This window comes from Cyanistes caeruleus, chromosome 5, assembly GCF_971803275.1.
Source record: "Cyanistes caeruleus chromosome 5, bCyaCae1.hap1.1, whole genome shotgun sequence".
Taxonomy (NCBI): Eukaryota; Metazoa; Chordata; class Aves; order Passeriformes; family Paridae; genus Cyanistes; species Cyanistes caeruleus.
The window spans coordinates 20,350,402-20,366,185 of record NC_141705.1 but is presented as its reverse complement, the minus strand read 5'-3'; the positions used below and the strand labels follow the sequence as shown (position 1 = coordinate 20,366,185).

At 33.3% G+C, this 15,784-nt stretch overlaps 1 protein-coding gene across 6 annotated transcripts in view; it reads right to left on the bottom strand.

Moving 5' to 3' along the window:
* PCDH7 (protocadherin 7) overlaps positions 1 to 15,784 on the bottom strand; it is a 264,206-nt gene that overhangs the window by 134,547 nt on the left and 113,875 nt on the right. For 2 of the 6 annotated variants that reach the window (XM_086888875.1, XM_086888877.1), the window contains one exon: positions 7,338 to 7,554. The exons of 1 other annotated variant lie outside the window; for it this stretch is intronic. In XM_086888875.1, the coding sequence (XP_086745001.1) occupies positions 7,338 to 7,554 (217 nt within the window). The remainder of the gene's footprint in view (positions 1 to 7,337; positions 7,555 to 15,784) is intronic. 3 more of the 6 variants (XM_086888876.1, XM_086888878.1, XM_086888880.1) reach the window with 2 other exon arrangements.

Sequence of the window (15,784 nt, the reverse complement as noted above, 5' to 3'; positions counted from 1 at the left end):
TTATTTTGGCCATCAGATGATCTTTGGTCTGACCTTATACCTTGCTTAGATTTCTCATATATAGAGGAAGAAGTATTTTCCACTGAAATCAAGATTAAATAGCCTTATAAAGTACTTGTTTTGGATCTTCATTATACTTGAAGATTTGAAGGGATAGGAAGATCTAATGTTGTCCAGGAAACTGAAGAATCTGTCATTAAATACAGCCAACTGGGAAATAGAGTATCTTGAAAGGGCTCATTGGAACAGAGGAAAAATAAATTTCCGTTGAATCTTAGCATTAGATTTTTTTCAGGAAAGAGCCTGCCTTGGATGCAAAGGTTGCTAAATATTCCATTCATAAACCAGATGTCTGTTCTTCCTTGAGTCTGTAAATTCTGGAATGCATTTTGCCTTCCATCTACATTGAGGACTGCGACAGTATCAAAGGGAGTTCTGCAATCTGCATCAGTGGGAGGCTGCCTGAGCTAGCAGCTGGCACGGAAGACTTGGACAAAAGCCTAACTTCACTAAGTCAGTTGCAAAACCTTAATCAAGCTTGAAGTTGATGTTCAAATTATTACTTTTTGAGGGGTACACAATGTTTGGATCAATTCACAGCATGACAATGGACATACTGCTTTACTTTCTGATCATTTAGTTCTCCACTTGTCAGTATAGTTCGTTCATATCCACCTCAGTGAATTGATTTGAAATTCATAGATGAGGCAGGTTATATAACTGCAACTGTCTTGATCTCATGAGTATTTGCAGTGAGAACTGACTCACTGAGATGTGTACAAGTGTGCACACCCACATGCACATACAAACTCTTCCCTCACTGCTTCATCCTAACAGATAGAACTGCAGGTATTGTTCTTTAAAAATCCAAAGTTTTACTCCACTTTCACCTTACAGGCTAAAAACTGATGGAATGTAAACATAGATTTCCTTTTTAAGGGATAATAAAAGAAATCAAAGTTTTAGTACATTGCATTTCAAGTTATCTGTTATCAATAGGCTATTTTTAACAGTGGTGAACATTTATTACTGTGTGTATTTTCTTTTTAAGAGCAGGATACAGAAATCAGGAGTGGAGGAAGAACTCATGATTTTTCAGAAAAGAGGCATATGCTATTCACTCTGCAGCACAAAAGGAGCTAGAACAAATACAATGAGAAAGCAACAGTGAGAACAGGAAGAGACATACAATTCTATTCAGAAAATCAGAAAAGTGCTGAACAATTTGTTTTGCTACCAATGTGTGGGGGTGGATTTCCAATATAGAAATAAGCATTCCTTTGATTCCAGCAGATCCAAGCATATGTTCTCTGAGCAGTTAAAATCCTGATCAAGCAGAAAACCATTCACAGCAAACTGAGGTACACTTCATGAGCAGAACATAGAAGTTGTTGATATTTGTCTGGACAGTCAAGAAAATAGAGAAGGTATTGAAAAATGCTATTCTGTTGTCTTCAATGAGAGCTTTTTCCAATCGTATTTGGCGTATATTTGGGGCTTTTTTATTTTATGCACTGTGCATTTGAAGTACAATATAAACGTAGAATAGTAGTTAATATACAATAAACCTTAGTGCAATGATATACAGTGGACAACCTAAAATAATTTCTCAACTTTGTGTGCTAAATTATTGAGTTAATAAAGCAAATGTATATGTAAAAAATATGTATCAGCACTAGTTTAACATAAAATATCTTTCCCTCATTTCTATTACAAGGATATATACATAACACTTCAAAATATAACTCTTAAAGAACAGGCACAATATAGTTTTGAAATGTAAAATATTAATGTGCGTAAAGGCTATCAAATTTATTCTTCTGTTGAAAAAATTCATAGACATATGGGGTAGGGTCATCTAAAGGAACACATTAAAAGATTACAAATGAAAAAAAAATCAAGGAGAAAAGCAGCCAATGTTCTTCCCAGCCAGGTTCTCTGCCTTATATAAGACTGCACTAGTGTATCAGGGACTCCTGCACAGTTTGTCTTCTGTCTTACAAGCTGGGCTTTTTTTCTTCCTCTTATAAAATGTCTTTTCAAGATCTTATCAAAATAATGTATTCTCAAAAAAAAAAAAAACAAACTTGTTCAAGATATAATTTATCACTGAATATGTATGTGTTCCAAAACATTACCCATGTATGTTGCTAGTGTTACAGAATCCAAAATTCATCATGTACCTAATTATAGGTTAGGATTCATCAGAAACAAGGATAAGAATTCTTCTGTATTTGCATTATATAATAATTTTTGCAGCACTTTCTTGTATTTTAGGTTCATGCATGCAGGGTGATATTTAAGAAAAAGTAGATGTGGAAGCCATGACAGAATAAAAAGAAACCAACCAAACAAAAAAGGAGCCGTTAGTGTCTAATCACTACACTGAAATCCTTTACTGACTCACCCTCTCAGATGGGCTACTTACATCAATATTTCTGGGACACAATTTTAAAACAAAATTCCTCTCATGAAATTTTAGGACCTGAATTCAAGAGGAAGGAACATTTGAAAATATTGGAAACTGCAAAAATGCAGTCATTCTCTGAAATAAGTCAATGTGTGTCTGTTTGTCATTATACAATAAGTGCAGTTAAGTCCTCAAGAACATTAAGCTGTGTCATTTGCCCTACAAAAAGCTAAAGGAAAATAGATTCTGTAAACACAGGTTCTCTAAATTAATAGATTCTTTTCTTCACACTTTGGTCCAGAAAAAGGATTAAGAATCTGTTTCACAAGTAAATGTGAGAGAATGTTCTTATAGATAAAATTAATTACATTTATTAATTGTCAAAATTCACATTTTCAAGCCTTCATTTCATACATCATGAACCCCTTCTCTATACTGAGGGTGGAACTTTGACACTTGCAACCTAAATCTAAAATTGTCATTGAAAACAGAGCATGTTATCAGACTGTTTCAACCGAGGTAATGCACTTCTCTTCCCTGGCTTTTATTTCTTCATGTGTCAGTCAGAGAGTAATTTATCTACTGATTTCTTTGTGGGAGTCAAGTAACTGAATCACAAAAATTCTGAGCTCCTTTTTAAGCTCTACTCCTTACTTTATCTGTGACTTCAGACATGCCACTTAATCTTTCTTTACTCCATTTCCCCCTGCAAAAATGGAAGCTGTAAACCATTCATTTTTATTCCTTCTTTCACAGAGATGACTGCTCTTCTCCAACCCTATTTGATACTGAAACATGGGCTAACTTAAAATTCTGTGCTGCAGATCAAAGACATGTTCATGTAGAAGTACCTGAGCTAGAAGGCAGGTATCTCAGGTGTGGCAAACAGTTTAATTAGGACTGCCTGGATACAAATCTCGAGGGAAGATCATACAAGCCATAACCTGCAGTGCTGCAGTTACACCACTATAGGTCTTCTAGCTAAATTAAACAAGAAACAAAACTGATTAGGCCACTACATGCATAAATAAACTGTAGATATGCAGAAATCAGGGGTAGGGAGAAGGAATATAATTAAGTATTTCTGAGAGCTGCAAGAAATCTGAGATAGACCTAATAGAACCAGGTGAAGGGAAATGAAACAGAACAATGAAAGCTCTGCTTAAAGATCATATCTGTAATTAATAACATAGGAATTAGTATGAAAAGACTGTCTTGTCCATTTCTCAAATTGTGAGAGTACATGTCCAGATATCCCTACCTTTGCTACAAGAAATATATTCTAGAAAGATTTATAATTCCAAGGAAAATAAAATTATAAGGAAACATAACAATCCATAACATTTAAAAACTAAAATGGAATGCTTTCATGGTCCTTCTCATTATGAAAAAATGAATAGTCACTGGAACAGTTAAATACGAGTTAAAAATAAACAAAACCAAACAATTTTGGTAGCCTTCAGAGGATTTTGCTGTTGAAAGACATCCTTCAGGCCAGTAACTTGGCTTGTGGTAAATTAGTGGGTTTTTAGTACTACTACTATTATTATTATTTAGAAAATCACATGCTGACTATAAACTGTTAGGGTCAGGAGGAGAGGTAATTCTGGAAGTTTCTGTCACAGAGTTTCTTAAATTTTCTTTTGAGATGTCATATTAGGCATGGTCAGAACTAGAAAGCTATGACAAAAGACCAGGAAACTAATTTAGCATGGTAATGTATTTGCCCTTGATATACAAATGTGTATGTAATGGAAATGTTCTTCAGAAAATTATTGTGCAATTTACATTAAGACAGTACAATTCTAACAGCAAAATCAGAGAAGGCTGCACATATGAGCAGAATTTCCTTGTAAGGAAAGCTCCAAGGGCAAGGGATAAATTAACTCAGAAGTTACTTTTGGTTCTGCAGATTTTACTAATTAACAAGATCTTTGTATACTGAATTTTCACAGTCAATCTGCTAACATTTCTTTTTTTCTTTCTTTTTTTTTTTTTCTCCCACATCTGACACCACAGCTAATCAGCAGAATAAAACTTCAATCTACATCTGACAGTCAGTAGGCTGGTGGGCAATGTACACCATATTCTAAGAAAATCAACGCCCTTACCCCTTTTTTCCAGTTTTCCAGTGTTTTATTCTCAACTGAGAAAATTTAAAGAAGCTCCTAACAGCAAATAGAAAGCTGAATTTCCTATATAATCTGCCTGTGAACTGAAGCTTCTTAAATTTGCCTTAACTATAAAGATTACTTAGTCATCTGGGCTTGAAAAAATAAGAAGGAAACATATTGGAAGGTTTCATATGCTGTGCTGGAGATTCTTATTTTAAATTCTAAAATGAAAGGAAATCCAAAACAATTAGTTATAACTGTATTGTTTCACACCAATTGAAATTAAATGGTAAATATTTGAAGCAAAAATTTTTAACCAAAATCACTTCCAAAATGCTGTTTCTATGGAAAATCTTCATAAAAATCCAGTATAAATCCTGATTAGAACCTAACATAGCCAAACACTGCAGATTACCTAGATTCCAATTAAATGTGACAAATGAATGCTTGACAGACTTAAATTTAAATTCTATTTCTGTCAGAATGATCCATTAATATTGAAAACTACATAATCAGAATTTCAACAATGCAATAGTTAAAATACAAGTGGACTCAAGAATCATATGACAGAAAACTCTCACTCAAATATCAGGCATCACATGTGTGAAGGAACAAAAGTACATTCCATCCTGTTCCATCAGTATTTATAGATTAATGTTAATTTCTGGAGAAATTTCTGGAGGTAGTTGGCATGTCAGTGTTGAAATCTTGTCTTTAAAATGTGGCAGCAAAATCTAGAAGTCTGTAGAGTATAATTTTCACTACAATATCACCGATCTTTTAAAGGTATGTGTTCAAGGTTTTTAAAGGAGGAGGGAAATCCTGATTCTATGCATGTCCCAAACAAAAGTTTCTACTGGAGATTTTTTTTTTTGTTTACAACGAACTAATGTATATCTACCTCTATCTATCTATCTATCTATCTATCTATCTATCTATCTATCAACTTTAGAATACTATTTTCAAAACCAAATCCATAAATTTTATCCTACCAAATATAAAATAAACAATTAAAAAAAAATCTAAAATATTTTAGTTATTAGAATGCAATGCCAAGTTTTTTACTTCAATACGAAAACCTAAACTAATTTGCTTTAACTTATGACATTGATTAGGTGCTTTTCATTTTCAAATGCACTTCAGTTAGTGTGATTTTCTTTTTTATTTGCTACCAAATACATTAAAATTTATATTCATTTGTGATTCTACAGTTTCTCCAGCATGGATCAGGCATATCCCATGTAAAAATACTTTTTGAACTCTGAATTTCATGTCTACAAATTCTTTTCATTGTTGGATGTCCAAGGGAATTTACAAATAATTTAATTATCCTAATCACAAAATCTCACTACAAAACAGACAATAAAATAATCAGCCCAATTTAGGTACAAACTCTATAAGCTTTTTTTTCTGACATTTTTTCCAGTAATACCATTATCACTTTTTCCCCCTACCACATCCCCAGAAATATGAAATGTAAACAAATATATTCATATAAACAACCAAGGAGAATATATAAATGCAAATGTATAAACATACATAACCTAATATATCTTTAGAGGGATAATACTATCTTCCTTTTTAGTGAATTAATTTTTTGCTATTGGGATATACATCTTAATAATATGTAGACTGCTGTAGCCATTCTTCAGTAATATATACTAGATTTGGAAGTATCTTACCATGAAAAGTAACATAGTTTTAATGGGTTGACATGTCTAACTTAGATAAGACAAAACCCCAAGAACAATTATTCTGTTTTGTAATCTCTGAAAAACTAACATGCACTTAGCCAAACTAATTAATTCATTCTATAACAAAAAAACACACCACCCTTCTTGCATGTACCCACTGATTACAATTGAATTAGAAAACCCATTATTTCTTAGGTTATCAAAAATCTGTATACTTTGACGTATATTAATTTATTTTCTTGTTTACGGGCAAATCAAATTACAATGAAGTCAGTCTCTGACTTCATAAAACTTTAGATCAAGGCCAAAACATGGAAAACAGTGAAATATTCATGTTTTATAAAGTACATTTCAAAATGAATAAGTATTTTTGGTTTTTTAATCCTGAATAGTTTTAAACAGAAAGAAAAACAGAACCTAACCTGAGACTTATATTAACATTTTTGGTTTTTAATAATAGGAAAATTACTATGGAATAAATAAGTATTTAAAATTTTCCCCTTCTACATAAATGGACCCCAAACTTAAATGAGATGTTGTAAAAGTACTGTACAAAATAAAGTGTGAAGAAAAGGAAAGTAATGTTCTTCTATTCTGAAAAATGAAGAATGGACTTGACATTGGGTTTTATTTTGGAAACAATCTATACAATGTTTTTTAGGAAAAGAGAATTGTCTAGAGTGTGGTTTTAAAATGCTCTTTTCTTTTCCTGATGCTGTATCTATTACATTCTGGGAAATTTTCTAAGTAGGTTTTGAGTCAAAAATGGACGGAAATGAATATATATGTCCTTTATGGTCTTTTATCTAAAATGAAAAGTATGTAATTTTATTCAATTACCATTTCCCCACACCTCTACTAATAATTTTTTTTTTCAGTGTTTTAACTGCTTCTGCAGTATACATTTTAAGTCATGAAAAAAATAGAAAGTGCTGTTATAATTAGCAGTGTTATGTTCCATTATTTTGTATATCTGCATTTTAACAAACTTTAAAACCAAATAACTGTAATATTAATTATTTAATATATTTATTTATGGTTTTGGACTGACCTTTCAAAAGTCTACTTAGTATCACTTGCTAGTGAGATTATGTGTGTGAATGTTGTGTTTGCCCCTACCATTTTCCATATGCTCTGCCTCACCAACACTGCCATCCGGCGTAGTCCTTTCGTAGTTGTCCTCTGGGAGTGGAAGGGCACCCAGTCTTGGCCCTGATGAACTCTTACTGCTTGGTGTTTCTGACTCCTCCAGACCGCTGTCATAGCAACTCTGCAATGACCCTTGATGCGGGTCCTGAGGCTGACTCACAACAGAAAACGTCACTCTACGAAACGGCTGCAAGAGAAAAGATTCTGAATGTCACTGGAAAGTTCAGTCTTTGAACATCTGATTCTCAAAACATGACTTAAGCAAACTCATATTTTAACATTTACCAATTAAACAATTTTGTCTACATTAAAGCAAACAGAAAGTACAGTTCTTACATAAAAGGCCACTGGACTGAGTATGCATGGAATTTTACTGTAATACAAGGTCCAGAACCTTCCCACAGTTTATTGTAGCCTCCTTCCAAATTGCTACATGGGCTAAGAAAGCTGGTTATTATTCTTTATAAATTTTGCACAGTTTTTCTAAGTTGTAATAAGTTGATCAGAATTAATATCAGACTGCATGAAGGTACTTGACAGTGTGTGCACACGTGTGTGTAAGATTGTGTGGGTGGGTAAAAATGCTCATCTGCAAACTATATTGTGGGTATTGCAAACATATCGACACACCCATAAGACTTCTATAAACTCACTACCTGTGTTTCTGACAGCTAGTTAGCATGAGAAAGGAGGGGGGGAAAAGAAAAAAAAAAAAAAAAAAAAAGGAAAGGGACAAAAAAGTCTCTTAGGTCCTTTGCCATAAAAGCCGGTGCCTGGAGACAGGGTGTGTTGCCAACTGACTTAATAAAGCCTTTAAAGTACCGCAAGCACAGCTGACACAACACGCTTCCACTGGGACTGTACAAACATGGATTGTTAGAGATTTGTATTCATTCAAAATGACAGATATTACTGTTGCTCTGGAAGCCTACATGCTGAACCCTGGCACCAATGAGAATCCCAGGAAGTGGAAGAGTCAATCCTTCACATTTCAGAGGATGATTAGGATGTGCAGGATTTTCAGTGAGACGTTAGGGGATTCTCCTAGGATGTGAACTACACTCAAGCAGCAATTATTCATTTAAAATAATTTAATGATACATTTGAAATAACTTGTTGTTCACAAGGCTAGAGAACTGCAGAAAAATGTCTGTTGTTCTAGAAAGCACCTTCTGAAACAAACACAATCAGATTCATTTCCATGAAGACACCATGCAAGTTTTCCTGTCTTTAAAATGGGGTGTCTGACAGTGCTGCCCTTTGGATTAAAATGTGTTTCAATCTCTATGTTAGAATGAGACATAAGCATACATCATTCCCACTTGCAACTGTAATCACTATAGGATAGAAATCTGTATGAAGGCCAGAAGGGAGAAAATAGCAACTGCAACCTCTCACACAAGCCCTGAAGAACAGAAGTCCACATCAGGTTTACAAGCAGAGGGGTAGGTGGAGTTTCATTTTGAGGGTAGAAAATTCTTTTGAGGGTACAAAACTTTGAAGTTATAAAGGTAATTAGTGCTGATGATAGACAGGTTGGACAAAAAATATAATGCTAAACCTTCCTGGCACAAGTAGATCAAAAATTTAAACAGGTGATAGTTACCAGAAATACTTTACTGTAACTGATGGACCAAAACTTCATGCAATGAGATGTTGTAATTTGTAATTATGCATCAATTACTACTTAGTTGTGGGTCAATGACACAAACTGTGGAACCCAGAGATCTGAATTCACTTAGACAATCCCATAGACTATTCCTGAATATCATACAATTCTGGCAGTCACATTTAGACCAGCTGAACTGGGAGCAAGGCCCTTTGGCATCTACACACATCAAATTCACACAGTTATATTAGGTTTCCTTACTGTCTCAAACCCAAATTCGCTATAGGAGAGTCTCAGATGTCCCAGTCCTTAAAATGATTTAATCTTGGTGCAATAACCATATAAAAAAGTAAATAAGCTCGAGCTGGTACCTCTAAGGAGGACCCTGAACTGAGGAAATCCTGAACTTTTATACTTTCCCAATCTAAATGCATGGAAGTTGGGCTCTTCAGCTGCTGTGTCTTTGAGTGTCTGGTCACCTGGATGGGCACAGGGCACCCCACACCCTTTATTATGCAAAGGGTTAGAGGTCCATGGCCTCTTGACTATGGCTCCCAACACCCAGAGCTCTCACTGCAGCTGCTCACCAAGCTACCTACACTGACTCTGTTCCTCAACACCATAAAGACATTGCATCATCTACAATTCCTGCAAAAACAGTGATGTAACTTAAAACAGGAATTACAAAAAAAAAAAAAAAAAAAAAAAAGCCATCAAATATTTGGAACTTTATGGTCCATTTCTTATTGAATTCTTGGAAATAAGTCTTAACTAGTTCACAAGAACAGAACACCTTTTTATCATATCTGTAGCTACCACAAGAATCATAGCAAAGTTATCTAAAGTAAGTTTTGGAACAAGCTGTAAAAGATGTAGGAGCATCCTGTTCATTTTCACATATTCTTTAAAAGCTATATGCCTTACCTAATTGGCATGTAGGGAAGAGATGTGACAGATGCAAAGCTGGGCTGTTTTATAGCTGAGGCTTAAAATTCCCTAAGAACATCACTATATATCCTTGAAACTAAAATAAATTTATGTACTTTTACCAAGTTGTTAATAATAGTTTTTTTAGCAGATCTGGGTGTTAATCTTGATTTTTTTCTTAAATGCTGTACTGAATAGGAATTATCTAACACAAAACTAACACAGAGTATTCAGTTCAGTAAAGCCAGTACAGCCCTTTCCACAGAATATCAATGAGAATGACATAATGGTCATAAAATTCTTTCTGAAAGAATGATGTGCATGTTAATAGTTATTTTGCAGGATTTATTACACTTCTACTTTCAGTATAAACATCAGAATTCTGACCTTTCTACTGCATTACCTCTGACAACCAGACATTCTCAGGCAAATCTATTGCAAATTTTGAATGCATCCAGACTCATGGAATAACATCATGGCCCATCCTTTTCCAATAAAAAGAAATGGACTTGGATCATAATGCATGTCTGTTACCTGCATAGTTAGAAACACTCCATGATTAATATAAAGAATTAAAGACTAATATAAAGAATTTTAAGAAGAAAAGTAGATATCTGTATTGCAGTTGACAGTTTCCCACATGTCATCATCTCTGATATGCAAATTTCCATATACTTTAGACAGTATAATCTGGATAAAAATGTGTCAAAGCAGAACTATCTGTTATAAAAGATACTGAGTTTTCATATACTTTGAATATTTGGGCTAAGTGAATTATGTCTCCTCGTTTTTACACATAAAAACTAGGACATCTTAGAGATAAAGTTGATAAAAACACAGCAGTAAGTAAGGGATTGCCCTAAATTGCCTCTGAATAAACCCTATATATGCATGTACATGTTTCTGGTCATGAAACTCATATTAGTCCTTTAATTGTTACTAATAAGAGCATTTAAGTTGAGTCTAAATCCCTATGAAGAAAGTTATGAACTCTAGAATACTAATACATAAGAAATACTACTTATGCATTAGTTTTTATAAATGCAATAAACGCCTTCCAAAACCAAGAACTTTCTTCTTATATTCTTTGTTTATATCCTAATCTGTAAAATAGTTGAGGTTTCACATAAAACTGTATATTAATGAAACAAACAAGAGGGAAAGATGATGAATGCTAGCATTAATATTTAGAAAAAAATATTGGCAAAATGCTAGTCTTCTTATGTATTTATATCCATGCAGAAAAAAGGGATAATAAGGTTCACTTTAACAAGCAAAGACAGACTACATACTAAATTTTGTTCTACCATTTATAAAATTACATCAGTAATTTCTCAGAAAAAACTGAGATGGGAAACTTCCAAATGCTGACAATTTAAGGCACCTACATATGAGAGGAGAGGATTATGTTTAACTTTATTAATTTTTCAATGCACAAAATTAACACAGCTGCATCTGCCACCACTGTGTATCAACATGGTAAAGTTACTTTTACTCAAATAAGACCACAACAGTTGAATTTGTCCATCCCAGTAAAAAAGCAATCTTAAGCCTTTTGGTAGGGTCTTAGGATATTCAGATTTAGTAAGAAGTGGGTTTAGTAAGAAGACTAGGTTTGATAATTTTTGCCCTCTGAAAACTGAGATCATATTTTCTGTGAACAGCATATGGAGTTCTTCCTAGTTGTGTCTATCTTGGAGATGAGCACATCACAGAGAAAAAATATACCTTTGCATTATGCCTTAGTGGTAAATCTCCACTTCTTCCTTGTATCAACTATATTTCTTAAATGGCATAGTTTCTTTTCCAGTCATCCATAGAACAAAAAACACTACAATGCCGATCTTCTTGCTATCTGTAGTGATTTAGCTCTATTAACTTATTCTGTGGTACAGAGTTTATAACCTTAACCTGTATTAAATAATTCTCCCTTATCCAAGCTGGAAGCTAAAATAATATTTTCAGTACATGAAGAACCCAAGTTTTGGAGCTGGACTTTAGGGACAGAGTTTGAATAGACTTGGTGAAAAGCAATATATCCATACAGCTCCACAAGGCTTAACTGTGACGCTTTTTCACCATTATGAGAGAGATTTTTTTTTCATATCCCAAAGTTTTAAGTTTTGCATTGTGATTCTTGATATATCACACTGCTCATGGATTATATTCTTTCATGGTTTCTGTACCATGCATCAGTTGCTATCAACATTATAAACATTCAATGTTCAATATAAACATTCAAAAATGGTGGTGCATTTGAACCGTAGAAGCAGAGTGGCAGAGTAAATCCTTTTTATGTTTAATTGTTTAGAGAGATAAGTTTGCAACCATCAACCATTCTCAGCCTATTACTCCTCAACTTATTCTGTGTACAAAGTGGATGCACTAAAGTATAGCTATCTTAGTTATTTAATACTTGGACAAAAATTGTAAGACTTCCAGGCCTTCCTGAGGTCACAATACCTACATCTCAAAATCATAAGGACTGAAAACATTTTAATCAACTGTAAAAAGCAATCCAAGATGTATATTAACATTTAAAGAAGCATAAAAAAAATTAGCCTAAACTGAGAACCAAGCTAAAGCAAGCTTTACTATTTCAAGTATTTCTAACAGTTTGTTCATTATTTGTTTGGACCTTACCCAAACCCTGGAAGGAATTAAGGTTCTTATTTTTTCCTGACTTTCAAATCAGATGACTTTCCACATGTTAACAGTGTATGATATCATGGGATATTTTCAGGAATTTGAGGTGGTCTGAGGGCTAGCTGGAGATTATCTAGTCCAACTCTCCTGCTCAAAGTAGAGCCAGCTAGAGCACTTTTCCCACGGATGTGATCAGTCAGGTTTTTAATATCTTCAAGAATGGAGACTCCATGGCCTTTTTGAGCAAGCTGCTCTACAGTTTTGCAGCTATAATAGTAAAGGAAGTTTCTCTTAAGTTTCAATGGAATTTCTGTATTTTCTGTTTGTATCCAGCATGAAAAGCAATGGTGATGATTCAGGCCGAAATAATATTATAATTACTGTTAGCTTCAGAAAGTCAATCAACGTCAAGCTGCTTGCAAGACTAACACAGTGACTCTGGGGTTTGTATAGGGTAGATCTGAAAAACAGGCAGAAGATATGCATCAACTGATCACATAAATTCAAAGTGTTTCTTTAGCACTTGAATTCTGATACAACATGTCATTATCCTTTTCTTTCTATTCATTCTTAATTGCTGGAATCTTGTTGGAAGACAAACAAAATACTAATGAATGATTCCTATTCTGCATGAATAGTTTCAACCCACACAGCTCTTTTTCCTATTCAAATGACATATTTCTACTGTTCTAAACTTCTGTCATTGTAGTTAATATAAAATTGGCAGGAAATTAAATTAAACAGGCATTATTTTTTCAACGAGTAGACTGAAACACCTGAGATTAGTATTACAGTAGCATGTTAAAAGATTAGAAATCTTTATTATATTTTTTTTAATTTAGCAAAATGCAGTGAGAATTGTAACTTTTGACAGGACAAATAAAATTTAAAAAAAGTTTTGATATTACATCTCTACAGCAGACATTGCCCGTGATGAACTGAAATTAGCTTACTTTCATTTATTTTGGCTTCACTTTTATTAATTTTTTTTGTAGTAGTGTTCTTCTGGTCATGAACAAGAACCACATTTTTTTTTTTGTTCTGTGTAAAGTTGAAATACTCATCCACTAATATCTATTTGTTTAAGCCCAAGGCTACACGTTAAGATTTGCTATTCAAGCATAGTATTTCATCATTAATTTTACATTATGGATATCACAGTGTAATATTCAAACATACCTTTTTCCTGTTTAGTTTAAAAGTTTAGTACTTTTCTTGAATATATTTTGTTTCCTGTTATCCAAATTTCCCTTTCTGAATCACAACAAAGACTTCTGAGCAGGACAAAATTATTTTTATTCACCTAGCTACATTCATTAAATAAATGTATATTAATTCTTGTCTCTAAGTAAATAAATAAAAGGCATGTCTTTATTTCAGTGGATATCACCAGAAAAGAACCAATAATTTGAAGAACGCCTCTTTCTCAAGATACTCTCAAAGATATAGTCCTCTCTCATGAGAGAATTTTCTTATCAAAATACAAAACACAAGCTCATTCAGAAAAATTAGATAAAATTTAGAAGACTTGTCTACCAATATTCTTAGCATCACAAGAGCTCTTTCTAACTGTTGAAATGTGAGTATAAAGAAACCAAGAAAAAATGAGAATCTGCATCAGAGACAGTCAAAATAATTTTAGCATACTCTTTTGACTTCTCATAAAAATATATTTTTGTTATCACTTCAATGTCCAGTTGTTTGAAAATTATAAACACAAAGCATCTATGACACTGAAGTGCTCTCCTATTATTGTACTGCAAAATTAAGTGGATGAAGTAACATTATCTCTTACCAAGAACAATTACAACATGAATTAAGATTTTTATCATATCTCTTTCTATTTTCTTAAAACAGAAGCCTCTCCTATATCTTTCATGAAGATTAAACAGAACTTCAGTGTGTCTAGTAGGTTTTTTTCTGAACTTAATGCATTAGATTCCAGTACTCTACTCTTTCTGACTATTTCCCTTCAAATCTTCTTAACACTTCGAGTCAAATCTAACATTAAAATACTATCTGGTACTGTTCACTACTCACACCTTCACATTCTTGACTTAAGTTCTCTCAAAATTTTCTGTGATATTATCTTTTGCTGAAATATTTGGAACACCTGTCTTTCCTGGAGGAGTTTGTTTTGTTTTCTTTGGTTTTCAGCAGAGAATATGCTGCCTGAAACTACTCCAGGGATATTAGTTCATAGAGTGTTGTGTCTCTCAGCTCCTGTCTTTCAGTAGGAGAAATCTTTATATTTGCTAAAAGATAATAAAGTTTCATTTAAGATTTTAGTTGGATTAAAACAAACAAACCCCTCATTTTCATCCTAGAAGCTCAATCACCTGAATGTTTGGGTTGTGAACATCATCATTCTCTTGAATCTGGAATATTATTAAATAATTCAATGTGTAGAAAAGAAAAATAATACACTTCTTAACACTAGTTATCAGGCACTTACAAGACCTAGAATGGAGGAAAGACTTCATAAACCTATTTCACAGGTCATTTACAGTATTTTAGTTCACCTAAATGGGCACAGAAGTTAATGTCCTTACCATCTCCAAATTTATACTTTGCTATCCTTGGAAGAAGTATCATGAAGCAAATATATTGGATCCTTTTGGATCAAATTCCAAAGAAGGAAATGATCCCAAAGCCTCTCTAGATAGTTTGAACTAAAAGTTCACTTCACAGTATCAGACAAGATACTCTGCAGTGAATCTCCACAGAATACATATAGTAAATAAGTCTCAGAGCCCACTGTTTCACCATGCTAATCAATTCCTCTTGAGCCATTCTATTTGCTGTTTTAGACAGAGACAATTTTTAAAATTTGCTTTCTCTTTGTTTTGTTTTCTGGCTCAAAGAGAGGCTTGTCTGCAAAGGAAGCTGCCAAAATGCCACTGAAATCACAGATACAGATAAATAAAGCATATATGAACCTTTCAAAATATGAAACCATAGTATTAGCAAATCACTGATGCATAAGTAATGTCTTCTATGTAGTGTAAAAAAATCTTGCTGCTGAGATGAAATATTTTAAATAAATTGAAAATACACCAGAGTGTTCTATATAAAAATGATTAGTTAAAAATAAAAGAAAATAAATGGCCATTGGAAAATCTTGAATTATTAATACATATGTTGAATCAAAGTAGAATTTTTTGTCTCAAGCCTCACCTACGTGCTGTCACTGTTAAAAAGACCAATTATTTTTATATTATTTGGAATATTTTAG